Genomic DNA, 16,528 nt, shown 5'->3' with positions numbered 1-16,528 from the left:
TGCTGAAACAGTGGGAATGTAGTGGGTGAAATGTATGTTTTCTTTGGGGGGTGGGGGCTGTAGGTGGCTGGTGAAGGTGGTGCGTATCAGAAGGTCTTTGAGATTTTTATTTCGTCTGGATGCTGAGATGACTGTGTGGTGTTGAAGAGTGAAGTGAGTTTTGAGTCAGTAAAGTGTTTCAGTGTGTGGTGTAGGTGTTGTACGCCATGTGAGTAGGCGCTGATGAGGGGTAGGAGGTGGTATGGGATAGGGTTAGGAAGGGGTTATTTATTATGTTGTATACCGTAACTTATGTTCTTGTCACTCATAACTATTTATTAGGCCTATCAAACATATAACTTATTAATTACATTTAATGATATAACAGTTACAAAATGGATGCTGTAAGGGGGAATGGGAGAGAGATATGTGTGTGTTCGCATGTTTTAAACTGCCCCATTTTGTGTTCAGTAAACAGAGCTGCAGATATCCCATTCTTCTATATTTATGTGTGCATCATTCATCCTGCCCTGTCCATTCAACTGGTCATAACCACTCCACATCTGCTACACATATACGACAAAGACGTTTAAGAAAAGACCCTTGCAAGCCATTAACACAACTTTAAATGATCCAACCTTGCCTAATAAAATCTAGAATCGTAACCTGCAAGGGTTTCCCAGTGGCTACTACATCCACTGCTCACTACTACTATGCTTCTGCGTCAAAGACGCTGTAGACCCTCCAAGCCCTGTGTTGCCATTTTAAATTATTAGCTCAACTTATACTTCAACATTTTTATGACGTGACAAAGTTGTATGCTCAATTCAAACTTCTACAGATTGTATGAAATAATAATAAAAAAAAAACATTCATCCAGATCTCAGAAATGGTTCATTTATTGAAGACATATTACATTCTCAACATTTTATAATTTATGAACTATTACACATACCTTTAATGTCATTTCACTGAATCAGTGGCGTAAGGCAATTGTTTTCTTCAGGCAGTTCTTAATAGCTTCTCTTTGGCCCACTGTAGCCAAATGTAAATTAAAAATATAAAGATGACTGCCCGAAAAAAAACAAGAAAGTTTCCAGTCACTGATGATATGGGTTTGCATGTCAGGAAAAGGACCAGGGGATGGCAGTCATCTCTACAGTAAATGCACACAGGTGTACATAAAAAATTTGGACACTTTTGTCATTCCACCAATTGAAAGGAGTTTTGGTGATGAGGAAGTAATTTTCTAGGATGATAATGTATCGTGCCATAGAGCAAAGAACATTAAAACTTTTCTTCAGGAAAGACATGACCAGCAAAGACTGAGCTGGATCTCAATCCCATTGAAAATGTATGGTGGAAACTGAAGAAAATGGTGCATTACAAGGCACCATCCTGTAAAGCTAATCTGTCAACTGTTGTTCGACAAAGTTGAAACCTGATTGATAAACACTGTTCCACATCAGTGAAGTCTTTGCTTGAGAGAATTCAAGTGGTTATAAAAGCCAGAGGAAGTGCAACAACAAGTTTTAAGTTCATGATTCCATCATTTTTTCCTCAGGATTGAGTGATTCCATATATTCTCCCTCTACATGATCTGCAAAATAATTTGCCTTAAATTACTACATTTTTATTTTTTTTTAGCTATGTTTCACAACATCAGAATGTGATCGCAAGCAAAGGAAGCAACTATGATGGATCAAAAATATTGCAATCATGGCTCCATATGGGAAGTATCTGAGAGCCCTAACCCTAAATTTGTTCTGTGCAAATCCTTTTAGGAATTGCCAGGAAATCTAAAAATCTACTAAAATAATGGTTGTCCACAACCCAGTACTACATCATGAAGTTTCTAAATAAAAGACAGTGGTTTCTTTTTTATTGATTTATGCCCCCAGAGTGCAACACCCTGGAAGCATGAACATGGGGTCTCATGAACATGCCCCCAGAGTGCGAACCACTCATAGCCTCTTTTTTTCGTACATCTAGATCTAAGTGAAAAATCGCCGGAATTCTCCTTTAAGTTGCTGGAATTTTATGTCAAAGAGCTATTATATTATATTTATAGCTTTTGAAAATGTGCATCAATGCTTGCATTTTAATGCATTTAAACACATGGTTCTCAGAACACATGTAAATGCTGAATGTCATATTTCATTTCAATGGAAGATATTTTCATTCTGAATGGAAGAAAAAAAATAATCGAATGATGAAAACAACAGCCATCAATATAAATTGCAATATAAAATGAGCTACAATTGTGAGTTTTAACTGCTCTGCCCTTGGCAATTACTCATTTAGCACCTGTCTGCAGATATCCTTAGGGTGGCCCCTAGTCACTGGTCATGATGAATCACCTTTGCCTTCACCTTTGATATTCTATTACTGCAGCAACATCTACACTCCTTCTCTGGGCTGTTAAGGGAAGGGGATTTGCCTTATCCCTGGGCTCATCAGAAATGCCAAGTGACCTGCCATTCTGTTAACACAGGGCAAACACACAGGACCACCTTTCTCCACACCATCAACCTGTAAAACACAAACATGGAAACACAAGCACATCATTTACCATCATGCATGTACAGTTGCCCAAGACAATCGCCCAACTAGAGCTTGAGTTAATATGATCATAGAGTATTTGATATATCACACTTATAGAATAACACAGTGTTAAATGCACAGACATGTTGTCATGCCAAGATTGTCACATACATGGCCATCAATTTCATGGATAGAAAAATGCTCACATATGTGATGGGGACTCTGTGCATGCAAAGGCGGGTATTTAGATTAACATGGTTGGAGCATTTCGGAGTAGAGCACTGCAGCACAGGATTCTCTGCTGGAACTGTAGTCAAATCTGACCTCAGAAAGTACTCCTGCAAAGATAAGATATGCATTATGTGACAATGTGCTGAACATAGTATTTTTGGATAAAAAAAACATAATTTTGGAGGTATAGATTTAAAGGTAGTAGGTTGTCTTTGTCACATTAGAAATATACAATAACACTAGTGCTTCAACTTTGTATCGTAACACAAATAGTCTCTTTGAGTCATATTGACAACTTTAGTCTTGGCAGGATAATCAGTGAAGTAGATATCAGTGTGTACTGGTCCATGGATATTTATATCTATTAAACGTAAATTAACTTAAATAGCTAAACAGATAAATGTTATAGAGATCGAAAGAGGAAGAGCACTAACTCCTGCACGGGCAAGGATATTGGTGATGGTCCTGGTTATGAACACAGTCCTCTTAGCACGGGTTACTGCCATATAGATGAGATTCCAGTCATCTTCTTCAATGATGCTTTGATTTCCTAAAGAAAACATACATCCTCAAGACATGCTTGTAAACAGAATACTTTAAATGTGCATTCTTATTTATTTATATGAACAATATGTATAAATCCTTGCTTTCTCTATGAATGCACAAATATGCACATTAAGAAATGGACACTTGCAAATACACACACCACAAGCTAACTGATACAATGACAGACTAACCTCCTTGTTCCTGAGCTGGCAAGGCCTGGAGCGCTCTGAAGTCATCCGTGATGACAACGGTATCAAATTCCAGTCCTTTAGCCTTATGCATCGAGCCCAGAATAAAATCTGAGAGCAGTAGCAGAAAAGTGTGCAAGGAGAATATACACATATCAAAGGAGTTAAAGGTTAGTCTAAAGTTGCTGAGCGAAAGAAAAAATACTACATGGGAGTACAATGCAAAAAACAGAAGACAGAAAAAAACAGAACTGAGATATGCACCCCCCCCCCCCCCACCCTGCATGTCTGTCTCTTTCTCATGGCTTACCTGCGTAGTGTAGTCTTGCCTGGTTCCTCCCACGAATGCGCTCTACTAGCTCTGGAATGCGCTCTCCATATTTGTCCACCACGGCAATCTTCCACATCATCTCCTGATCCTCCGTCATTTCAGCATACTGGCACAGACCTGGATAGCCATGCAGCCCTGCCACTCCACCCTCACTGAATCGCCGGATGAAAGAGTCTTCAATCGGTAAATCTAAGTGTGCCGACAGTGAGGAATATAGGGTGTAGGGTTGCGCTGGGTTTTACAATTGCATCGAACACGACTCAGCCAATCATAATCAAGGACCAGGACTATCCGTTAGAACTATCCTTAGAGAAGTGAAACTTACCACGATGTCTCTGCTTCAGGACCCAAATGTCATGAATTTTACTCAGGCCAAATGCTTTGATACCCTAAAACAGAGGACAGCACAGCTTATTCCTGATGAGAGTATTGAAGGTTATACCTATTCCATGGAGAGTACAAAAGTGTTTCTAACAGAACACATTAGATAGTATGGAAATCAGTAAACAACTGCATGGCCTTCTTAGTGCCACTGATGTCCATGTGGCTACTATCCTACATATCTCTCCACACAAGAGATAAGATAAGATTTCCTAATTGTCATTTTACAACATACAACGAAATTCAAGTGTACTCAAGAACCAGGCTCAGTATAGAGTAAAATAGATCAAGTAAACAAAATATAGTAAAGTAGATAGCAATTTCTAAAACTGATAGTTCCGGTCCTTGATTGTGATTGGCTGAATCACGTTCGATGCCATTGTAAAATGCAGCATAAACATACACCTTGACCGCATTTCGTTCCATATTACTGCGCTACCATAACTTGATACAAAAGTTAAAGTAGCTGCGTCTCAACGTTGCTTGGCAACCATTCAGATAGAAGAAATATATTTCTTGGCGGAAGAATAATTATCTATGAATAAATCGTTACATTTCTAGTTGCTGCGCCTTCACTTTATGAAACTTTGCCAGGTATATTTATAGCAACAGTTTTAGAAAACCAATAAGCCACTCGAGTCCGTGCTACGCTAGCGCGTCGTGCCTAACAACACCCCTTAGCTGTTGTAGAATCACTGTAACCTGTACGGCCTCTCGGGGCTTATTGCTTGTATAAGTAATAACATAATAAAATAATAAATACTCTTGTACAACATGCACTTACAAGTTCACAATAGCGGTATTATCCTACATAAAGTAATGTGTCTTAAAGGTACTCTAAGCAATGTTGGGTAACGTCACTTCTGTTGACGTTCAAACAAAACCAAGAGCTAGCTTGCTACTCCCTCCCCCCTCCCTCCCGTGCATGTCACAAAAAATGTTTTAGCTTAGAAACCATGTAACATCGCTTAGAGCACCTTTAAAGGTACACTATGCAGGTTTAGGTATTTTTGGCTACTATAGATGTCCCTCTAGAGTCCCGATATATTTATATTTTACTCTGCTGTTGTAAATAGCAAACTTCTCGTGACTTGTCCCCACTGTACACAATGAAAATGCTTTTGTTGTGGAGGTGAAGGCTGAACAACAGGCAAAAACTCCAAAGAGCTACATCTACTAACGAGGTAATGTTTCATAATGATTTATGATTTGTGGGGCCATCGTTCTTGAAGATGCATGGCTGGTTTTCTCGATAGCCTATGTCAGCGGTTCCCAAACTTTTTTCCCCGCGGACCACCTTCTACATCCTGACTCGGCTCGCGTACCCCCACCATCCAACACATAAAAAAGTAACTCATTCTATTGACGCATTCCAGGCATCGTTGTTTAATTAGCCGCACTACATGATAACATAATAAAAATGTGCAACTGGTCTATGAGCTCTCACATTAAAAAATCAGTGTGGAGAACCACATTAGAATGGTTAGGTAGCATCTCACTGCAGACCACGCACTGTGGCTTTGGGCAGTCTGTCTCCCAATCCACGTGAAGCCTAGGGCTATATATGCCTCATCATACTTTCGTTTTCTTCGCGCAGTCTTTTCTGTCTCGTTCTTTCTTTTATCCCCCTGCGCTCCATCTCCACCTTCATTAGTCTGCCCCCCATCCCATTCCATCGTTACCTATGTCCTGCTCTGTTTCTCTCGCTTCTCCTCTTCGATCGCTTTAATTAGGCCTTTTGGACATTGTCCCTGTTTTTAGCCAGTTTTCCATGTTTACGCAGCCTTCTACCTAGCCTATACTCCAACGAAACTAACACGCCAGATATTCTGGCTGCCCGCAGGAAATCACGTGTAGCCTATTGTGTGTAGCTTATTTTTTAATGAAAACATACCCTATTATAGAGTTTACAAATTATTTCCTTTAATTTCACGTTTCCATATCATTATAACACGATTCGAAATTATGTATTATTTATGAATTAATTAGAGTATTCATTAATTAATCATTTTTAACTCTATTCCGCCATTGCCCTTTTCCTCTCGCGTACCCCCTAGTGGCAGCTCGCGTACCACCGGGGGTACGCGTACCACAGTTTGGGAATCCCTGGCCTATGTAAATATGTCTATGCTGTACAGCCACGGTTGTCAAACTGGGGTACGCGTACCCCCAGGGGTACGTGGACTGATTTCAGGGGGTACACGAAAAAAGATCTGTCATATGCCTTTTCAAACGTTTTCTCTATCCCACGTTGGTAACTTAACTTCTGCATTTGCATTGCACATTAATAAACTTATTTTCTCCGCATTAACAAAATATTCGAGAGTGGAGACAGAGAGGGTAAAACAGCGTTTCTCAAACTGTGGGTTGCGGAGACATGCCAGGTGGGGCGAACTGACGTGAAAAACAGGATTTGTAGCCTAGGCCCAGGTACTGTAGCACCCGATGCGCAATGGACGCACTGTGTTATTCATAGGGAAGCACTCGTGTCAAGGCAGCTTAGTTAGTCCCGACCTGAATGAGATTTTTAACGAGGTTGTGAGAGTGGTGAATTTCATCAAGACCCGGCCCTTAAAAGCGTGTCTATTCTCCGCACTTTGAGAGGAGATGGGAGCTGACAAAAGGCTTCACAGCGAGGCAAGTGCTGTCGCGTGTTTGAGCTCCGAGTCGCCTCTTCTTGGAGGAAGAGCGCATGTTTGAATCTGCAAGCACGTTCACTAATGAACATTTCTTGACGAAGCTGGCCTATCTTAGCGATATATTTGGAAAGCTCAATGAGTTAAATCTCCAGTTACAAGGCAAAGACAAGCACCTAGCAGATAAGATCACTGCATTCAACAAGACGATTGTGTGTGAGATTAGGTGCAGATCTATTTAAAATCATTATATTCAGCACATTTGTAGGCCTATCATATGTTGACTATTGATGAGATTTGTATCATATGTTTATGATCCTATTCACTATTCTCGACAAAATTGATACAAATAAAACAATTTAAAAAAAACTTGTTAACAATTGGTGGTGTTGGGGGTACTCCGGAAGATCATAATGTCTCAGGGGGTACATGCCTGTTAAAAGTTTGGGAACCACTGCTGTACAGCTATGCAAGATGAACGATTTGCCTATTACAAGTTCCCTTACCATCAAATTAAGTATAAGTATATATACTCTTTTGATCCAGTGAGGGAAATTGGCTTCGTAAAGGTTATATTAAGGTGAAAATCTTGCAAAGTGCACCTTTAAATGGTTTCTAGAGCTCACCATTGTGTTCATATCCTACTGTGCTGTTGGATCGCAAGTGGAAAGGGACTTTTGTTGAGAGAGAGAAAAAAAAAAAAAGAGACTTTTTTTTTGAAAAGGGAAGTGGAGACTTTACAGTCCTCATGCCAGAAAGCAGGAAGTGCAGTTATCTTCAAGCACATGTAGTGAGAAGCTGTGAAGCTGAGAAGCACATGTTGAACAGTTAAAGATAGTGAAGTGGGGAAAGACTTAACTTGCTGGGCATTTCCAGGGATGCTACTGGTAGGATGATGATTTGATGTTAATATATTTCAGTAGTTTAATGTTAAATGCAAATTTTGTTGATAAGAGTGCTAAAGTTAATGTAGCTAATTTCTAACTGCCTTGTGTTCATGTTAGCTCATGTAATAGCATGATAGTAGTAGCATGGGAGTAAAACCACGGTAGTGACTGTGCCTTTTGTAGTAATGTTGCTTAGTTAAATGAATGTAAGGTTAAGGAGAACTTTATATTTGTTTGTATATTTGAAGGTAGACAGTTTTTAGTAATTGCTGTATTTTGTGTTTTGTTTTCTCTTTTCTTGTAAAGGTTTTCAACCTGACGTAATCTGACGTAGCCTGATGTAAACTGATTTAATCTGAGTTAAACTTCTGATTATTTGCACAACTGCAAATTGTAACCAAATCTAACTAATAACAAATCATAATTGAACATGAGAAGCTAACTAAATAAAACAAAGAAGAAAGATTAAAGAAGAAAACGTGTGAGTTGATTCCAACTGATCTAACCCTGTTGATGACCAAGGCCTTTTTCAAGTTTGGGCAGAAGTAAAGTAGAAAATCCCCTGAGAACTTGACAGTTGAAAACCAACGGCACAGTTGAAAAGCAACTGCACAGTTGATAAGCAACACTGCAGTACAGCTGAAGACTGACGTTGTGCCACCTGAAACCCACCACAGTGCTGCTTGATAGGGTTGGGCGATGTCGCCTAAATTGGCATTTGACGATGTGTACAGTAAAACATCGTGATGGACGATGATATCGTCGGGGGCGGGGGGGGGGGGGGGGTTTCGTGTAGTAAACAGCCTATAGGTATGTCTGTACAGAAATACATTTATAATGTTCTACATAAAAATAAAAAAAATGCTATTATATAGGCTATACGGCCTGATGAAAGTGGACAGCTAAGAGAGACATACTGACCAGGCTACCGAAGTTGTGTGGAAGATCTAATCCAAGAAAATTGTTGTGAAAGACGGATAGACAATCAATCTGAACACTTGCGTGTGCACCAACCAGCGGAATATTACACATTGACAGACTTCGCTGGACCCAGCAAAAAAGCTACTTAAGACTACTATCGTGGTCACTCATTTAAAATATTAGTACTATGCAGCATCCCACGTTATCAGGCTACCGTCTATGCTGACTATAAGGGCGGCGGGAAGTGAAAGTAAAGGGCTGCAATCGCGCAGTCCAGGCTATAGTAGGGCGAAGTAAAAACACTTTTACAAATAACGAATCCCGATTACCACTCCGCTGCTGTCTGGGACTTTTGCTAAATGCATGAAATACAAGCCTTACAGTGAAAGACGGATAGGCTACCTTCTGATCCTATAATTAACGAAAGAAATGGTTTATTTTAACACAGAGAAGAAGGACGCATTTGGCGCTCGCTGTAGCCTCGCAAAAATATTTGAGCGCTAGAATGTCCTAGTCGTAGCCTAACAATAATAAATCTATATTTTCTGCTAAAACATTAGGCTACATATTACGTCCAATGTAGGCTATAGGCCTGCGAGACATGTAGGCTACTAAAGGACAATTAGGCTACACATTCCGTCACAGTCAGGAATTATTTGAATAAGAGGGTAAGTCTTTTATTTTACAAGACGGTAGACTAATACGTGATAACTGTTTGGCTGACAGCCTTTAAAGTAGGCTCAATTTCATTTTCAGGGAAAGGTGTTTTTATGTTTTAGCCTGTTACAGCAAGAATTAGTGACTGGCATGTGGGGGCGTGGCATCACGATGGTTGCTTTCCATCGTGATGCCTGTCAACCATCACGATGGACGATGATATCGTCCATCGGCACAACCCTACTGCTTGATAACCAAGGAACTGCATCAAGGCTAGAAGATTATCGGCTTAAGTGAGTCCAGAGAGTGGATGCAGAGAAGAGTTGCTAAACAACAAGGTTATTCAAGAGGCACCAGGAATCCAATCAGTTCATCTGATTCAATAATTCAAGAGTTGAAGAGAAAGAAATTGTTAAAATCAAGATGGCAGTAGAAGCTCTCGGCAAAACACTGGAGCAGCTAAAGAAAGACAGAACAGTTGCAAAGATTTCTTTCACTAAGCAAGCTAACTATCTCTTTTGAAAAGCAGGTGATTTAACTGAGTTAGAACTCAGACAAGAATTTATGAAGCTCTCTGCCGATTCAAGGAAAGTCATTGAGGCCAATGATGATTACAGGACTGGGTTAGAAGCAGAGCTTGTAAGCAATAAAGAAGGTGAAGATGCTGAGCTTAGTATGGAGCAGGATGCAAGCCTAAAGGACTATGCCAGTGAATGTGAGCAAAAGTTCAATGATGTTCAATTGAAGCAGATTGTTCAAACAAGCCTCTGGAGCAGATATGGATCAGAAATGCTAGAGGCTGCTTTTGAAGAAGCAGAAAAAGCCAGTAGGCATGCGTATGGAATACCTGTGGAAAGCAGTAACTGTGAAGGATTTGAAGTCCACCATACTGTACTGGAAAAGTTGATCAAAGAAACATCTTGCGCATTCGCAGCCTGGGAGTCATGGATACCTAGTGCAGAGGAAAGTGACTTTCGTAAGCGAAGCAAGGACCTGAGAGTGGCTTACAATGAGCTTGACATGAGGAAAGCTGACTTTGCCAGAGCACGAAGGATTGCTGTAGAGAAGCAAGGTGCAGACGTGAATCAGGAACCAACTGGGCCAAGAATACCAGTAGTGAAAATTAAGCCAACCAAACTGCCCACGTTTAGTGGCTATAAAAGAGACTTCCACCGCTGGAAGTCAGACTGGGAAAGCCTTCAGAAGCAGGGAGAGCCAACCGGTTCGCCAGAGGTCAAAAAGATTCAGCTTCTTGATAGTGTAGAAGAAAAGATTGTGAAAGATCTTCGCCTGTCAACCTACAGCACAGCAGATGATGTTTTCAGAGTGCTAGCAAATAGGTATGGTAATAAATATGCCATCGCTCTAGAAATCGTTGAAGAGCTTGAGAAGATTTTACCTGTTAAAGGAAATTAACCTAGAAAAGTAGTAGACCTTATCCAGACCATAGAGAAAGCCCTTGCTGATCTCACAGATCTAGGAAGTACCGGCGCCATCAAAAACCCACTGGTGGTGAAGTCGTTAGAGAGCAAGCTTCCAGAGTTTGTGAAGAAGGACTGGCTGATGTTCATGGTGGACCCTAGCAACGGTGTGACTCAAGACAACCACTTTGATATGCTCCTAGCTTTTCTGAAGAAGCAGGAGGAGATCTTCGAGAGGCTAGATCACCTACGAATCACAGATAAGCCAGAGAAGACAGACAAAGCAGAAAGGAAGTTCAACAAGAAATATGCCTCGACTAAAGCCACAAAGAAAGAGTATTCTGAGGATGGGTGCATTATCTGTGGAGATGAGAAACATAAGGACAGGATTTTCTTCTGCAAGAAGTTTAACCCTTTAGGCGCCAGAGGTTTTTTTCCGAAACGATCAATTTTGACATCTTCATTTCAAAAGGCTATATCTAAAAAGTGATAAGAGATAGAGACTTTCTGTAAATTAGAGAAATATTAAGGATGACCCAAAGTTTATGTAGAGATTAAATGTTTATATCTAATTTGCATATTATGACGTCATATGGTGGCGGCCATCTTGGATTATAGAATTTTCATGAAAAGTTGCATGTTTGAATGATAAAATGCACCACTTCTTTCCCCCCAAAATGTCCCTCACCTTCTGTATGCTATATTGCACAATACTGAATGCTCAGGTAAATAGTAAGTAGTGAACAAACTGTGTAAATCATTACTAATAAATGGCAGTAACAAACCAAAAGCATGTAGCGGTAGACTGGCCTTTTGCTGTAGAGATTTTCCATTTACTATATACAGTAGGCACTCTGATTCCATGTATAGGGCACATATATATTATTCAGATGACACACAAACACAAGTAGACAAGACCTGTTTAGTTCAAAAGCTCATTTGCCACGGCAAGGCACAGATCAGGAGTGAGATGACGAGACAAGACAAGAGACAATGTTAGTATTTTTTTTCTTTTTGTTGTTTTTGTTGATGTTTTTTTGTTTTTTTTTTCTTAGCTGACAAAGACACACACATCACAAGGACATGAACACACAAAAAGGAACACATAGTGTATGTCCTAAATGATCAGGGAAATAGATAGCAAATCAACAGTGTAAATCATTACTAATAAATGGCTGACATTTTTTTTTTATGTAGCAGGCCTTTTGCTGTAGAGATAATGACTCCCTATCCCTATCCATACAGGGCCGGCATTCCCATCATCTTGTGATAGACTATGCATGACCTAATGTGTGTGTGTGTGTGTGTGTGTGGGAGAGGGAGAGGGAGAGAGCGTGTCACCACCTCCACCATGCGAGCAGCATGGCCAGATCTGCCTCGCGCGCACCGAGTGGAGAGAATTTGCGCAGCTCGGACTAGGCCTACTGTCATTCTCATTGCGACTCCCCACACTGCCACTACGTTCCCCACTAACTGTCCTATGAGCACTTCGACCTCGTCTAACATACCCAATGGCATTAGACAAAGGCTCCACCACGTTACTGTCGCCGCGATTGTGGAGAGGCACACGTTCAGAAGACAGAAGCTAGCGCTATCATTAGGCTACCTCCAGCCTCGTTTGCCACACCACTAACACCCTGCTAACTTCCCGATGAACACTCCCGTGAAACATTATTCCCACCAGTGACATTGGGCAAACGATTCAACGTTTGTGCTTGGTGTAAGCTAAACTATGGAGTAAACTCTCACTTTCTCCAGCTGCATCATTGCAAGGCAGGGACGCATCTGAAGCCTCACTAAACGAATCACCGTCATTTTCTGAAGGCAGATATTCCCCTTCAGAATCAGGGTCCGCGAATAGAAGACCCAACACTTCATTTCAGGTAAACTTTTTTGATGCCATAGACGATAATCTAATGCAAATACTCGCTGACGTTGACAATATCGCTCTGACAAAGTGGCTCACACGCACACTAGCTCCGGTATTTCACGCACTGATTCACTGCAGCTGTAGCGTGAAAGTTTTGTTTAAATCGTGCCCTTTTTCGGACTCGGGGATGACGTATGACATGTCTGCCATCTAGTGGAGGGGAGGTCGAACGAAATATGACACCCTATTTGACTAAATCGGCCGTTTTATTCAGTACCGCATCTTGTCGACTATAGTCGCCTGTGGCGCCTAGAGGGTTAAGGGTCTGAAGCTATCAGAAAAGGAAGCTGCTGTGAAAAGGACTGGTGCATGCAGGGAGTGCTTGGGATGCCATAAGTCTGATGATGGCTGCAGAGACACCTATCTGTGCAGAAATGCAGACTGCAAGAAAAGAGGCTCCTCAGATCACCACTTCTTTCTCTGTCCAAGAGGAAACAACAAGAGGCGTGAGCTTGAGAGACCTCAGACAGAGGACAGAGACAAAAAGAGCTTAACTGAGGAACAGAAGAAATTCTTGTGTGAACTTACCCCAGAGTTAGCTGATAGATGCAGGAAGGCCTTCACCAATAACTCGTTGAAGGTTAGCTGTCCTGCCAAGTGCCAGGTGTGCCTCCTCAAAGAAAGTGGATTGAGAGAACTCCCTGTCATTATGATGTTGATGGAAGTGACCACCAATGCAGGTCAGAAAATCGGAGCCCTTGTGGATCTGGCTTCGGACACCAATTATATAACTCATAAAGCAGCCAACAGGTTGAATCTTAGAAGTGAGAAGATCACACTTGTTGTGCATGGAGTTGGTGGAATGGCTACCAAAGTAGCCACAAGAAGATACCTCCTCAGAGTTAGAATCAAAACCTCCAAGGGAACTGAGAGGGCCCATGAACTAATCTGTTATGGGCTGAAGGAGATCGCCAAAGTTCACCAGGTTGTTAGGCCTGAAGAGCTGAGGAGATTCTTCCCAGAAGTTGAACTTGAGGAGCTAAGGAGGCCTGAGGAGATTGAGTTGCTCATAAGTCACAGAGAAGGGAGACTTGCCCCACAAAGGGTGAAAGTTGTGGGAGATCTTGTCTTGTCCTCTTGGAAAGACAGTGGGCGGAGCACACCCTGATCTGTTTGAGCAAGTGAACATGGCGGCACATGAGTCAAAGACACACTTTGCTCGTTCTATGAGAACAGCTGCCATCAAATATGAGGAGATCCCTGCTGAGGTCCCCTTCATGACAAAGACACTTCACAGTCAAGACACCATCGTTGAAGCTAGGCATACAGCCGCAACTCACCGTGATTTCCTTGAGTGGTGGAAATGGGACAGTATCGGTGCAGCCTGCGAGCCGAAATGTGGTGGATGTCGTTGTGGGAATTGTCAGCCTGGAGGAAAGGAGATGACCTTAGCAGAGGAGAGGGAACTCGAAATAATAAAAGATGGCCTTACGTACATCATAGAGGATGAACACAGCAAGTCTCCACATTGGGATGCAAGGTATCCTTGGATAATGGACCCTGCTTGCCTTACCAATAACCGAAGTGGAGTTGAGGCCACCTTCTTAAGAACTGAGAGAAGGCTCAGTAAGGAACCAGAGTGGCTTGCTGCTTACACTGCTCAAGTCCACGAGATGGTCGACCGTGGAGCTGCAAAGAGACTCACGAACAAGATGATTGAGGATTGGAGAGGACCAGTTTGGTACGTGAGTCATCTAGTAGCACCAAATCCCCACTCAGTCACTACTCCAGTGCGCCTTGTGTGGAACAGCAGTCAAAAGTTCAAGGGAGTGAGCATGAACGACCTGCTGCTCAAAGGGCCAGATGTCTTGAACCCCATCAGAGCCGTCCTGCTGGAGGAACGCGAGATGCATCTGCACAGATTCCTTTGGAGGGACCGGCAGGATGAAGAGATAGGGGAGTACGCCATCACAAGGGTGAATATAGGAGACAGGCCTGCTGGATGCATAGCACAGCTGGCTATGCGTGAAACAGCAAGGCTCACCAAATTTGTTCACCTGGAGGAGGCGCGAAGGGTGCTGGAGGAAGACAGCTACGTGGATGATGTCCTCACATCCCACAATGATGCAAACAGACTTAGTGAAGTGACCAAGGAGATTGAGGAGATTCTCCAAGCAGGTGGTTTTTCTCTGAAGCCATGGGTCCAGTCTGCGCAAAGTGGGAGGCAGGAAAATGGAGTAATAGACCTCACAACAAGGACACTCTCTGAGACGCACAAAACGCTTGTCCTGCCGAATCAGATGAGAGATGAGGACAACAAGGCATTAGGCATCGGGTATCTAGCAGAGGAAGACAAACTCTACATGATGGCATCAATCAACTTCTCCAGAAGGAGAGGGAAGATGAGAACGGGTCAAGACCTGTCCGTGGAGGAGGTGAGATCAAAAACGCCTGATCCTCTTACCAGAAGACTACTGCTGAGTCAGGTTGCTGGGCTCTATGACCCAATTGGACTGGTAACGCCACTAAAGCAGAAAGGTGCCATCCTCGTTAGGAAAGCGTTCCAGGAAACAGGGAGTGGAAATCTGGCCCAAAACACCTGGGACAAGCCACTTTCTGAGGGCCTTAGGGAGGAGGCCATCAAGCTGTTTGAAGAGTATGCACAGCTGGGACAAGTAAAGTTTCAGAGAAGCCTTACACCATTAGGCTGGAAGGGGAAACCTTGGGCTATTACCTTCTCAGACGGCAGTGACAAGTCCTACGGAGCTGTTCTGTACCTTAGATGGGAAACGAATGAAGGTATAGACATCAGGTTGCTGGAATCTAAGGCCAAGCTGACGCCATTGGACCAGAAAGGAGATGCTGTAAAAGCTGAGGTCTGTGGTGCTGTGTTTGCAGCCAGACTGAGAAAGTATGTGGAGAGGCATGGCCGGATGGAGATAGAGCACTGGTTTCATCTAGTTGACAGCCAGACTGTATTGGGAGCCATTCAGCGAGACAGCTATGGCTACCAGACGTTCTTTGCCAACAGGATAGGAGAAATCCAAAAGTCTGTCTCAGTTGAAGACTGGTGGTGGATCCCAGGGAACCTCAATATAGCAGACACCATTACAAGGGGAGCTTCTCTGAAGGATCTGCAAGAGACATGGCAAAGTGGACCGGAGTTTTTGAGGAGGCCATAAGAAGAATGGCCAATAAAGTCAGCTAGGGAAGTGGTGGCTGATGCAAGGGACAGCATTAGTAAGCTACAGAGGCCTTTTCAGCAGTAATGAGTGAAGAGTGAAGAGATGGCACGGGTTCACCTCCCAGGAGCACACTAAAGCTGAAGACTCTGTTGAAAGGAATGGTGCTGAACCTACTCACCTGACTGTCTGCCCTGATGCATCAGAAATTGAACCAGGAGTGAAACAGGGTGAAGTTGAAATGAGGAAGACACTTACCGGTTCAGCTGTCAAAAATCTTTTGGAGGTTAAGAGATTTAGCTGCTTGTCCAGACTGGTGAATGTCATTGCTTGGGTAAGACAGGCTGCTGACATCTGGCTAGGCCTGAAATATCAGACCCAAAAGAAATCAAAGTGGGAGGCATCACCCTCAAAAGGAGAATGTAAAGTTCTTGTTCTCAGTGTTGAAAACTGAGAGTATGCCTTCAGAACTCTCTCCTTCGCAGCTCAAGAAGGCATAACATTCCCTGACACTACACTCAACCGGCTAGTGGTGGTTAAGCACAAAGATGGACTCCTTCTCTGTGGCGGCAGAATCCAGGCCTTCAGAGAAGATAAGTCTTTAGTGCCCATTCTCCCTCAAGACGCATGGATTTCTACACTGCTTGCACAAGAAGCACACAATGTCAATCATGAGGGTATAGCAGGAACACTGTTGAGGATGAGAAGAAAAGCCTGGGTGGTTAAGGGAAGAAGGATAGCCAAAAAAGTAGTG

General features: G+C 42.5%; 1 protein-coding gene across 2 annotated transcripts in view; it reads right to left on the bottom strand.

Moving 5' to 3' along the window:
- Positions 1-860: 860 nt before the first annotated feature.
- The window catches only part of LOC143138145 (F-box DNA helicase 1-like), a 38,930-nt gene continuing 23,262 nt past the window's right edge, over positions 861-16,528 (bottom strand). For both annotated transcript variants that reach the window (XM_076298614.1, XM_076298615.1), the window contains exons 16-21: positions 4,145-4,208; positions 3,799-4,008; positions 3,492-3,599; positions 3,189-3,304; positions 2,730-2,861; positions 861-2,511 (exon numbers count right to left, since the gene is read on the bottom strand). In XM_076298614.1, the coding sequence (XP_076154729.1) occupies positions 2,401-2,511; positions 2,730-2,861; positions 3,189-3,304; positions 3,492-3,599; positions 3,799-4,008; positions 4,145-4,208 (741 nt within the window). In that variant the 3' untranslated portion in view covers positions 861-2,400. The remainder of the gene's footprint in view (positions 2,512-2,729; positions 2,862-3,188; positions 3,305-3,491; positions 3,600-3,798; positions 4,009-4,144; positions 4,209-16,528) is intronic.

Source organism: Alosa pseudoharengus, unplaced genomic scaffold (assembly GCF_046254945.1).
Source record: "Alosa pseudoharengus isolate Yale_2024_CS ecotype anadromous, Long Island Sound unplaced genomic scaffold, YU_APseudo_1.1 YU_APseudo_1.1_scf_21, whole genome shotgun sequence".
Taxonomy (NCBI): domain Eukaryota; kingdom Metazoa; phylum Chordata; class Actinopteri; order Clupeiformes; family Clupeidae; genus Alosa; species Alosa pseudoharengus.
Note: the sequence above shows the minus strand (reverse complement) of the source record. Positions and strands in the feature narration are given on the sequence as shown.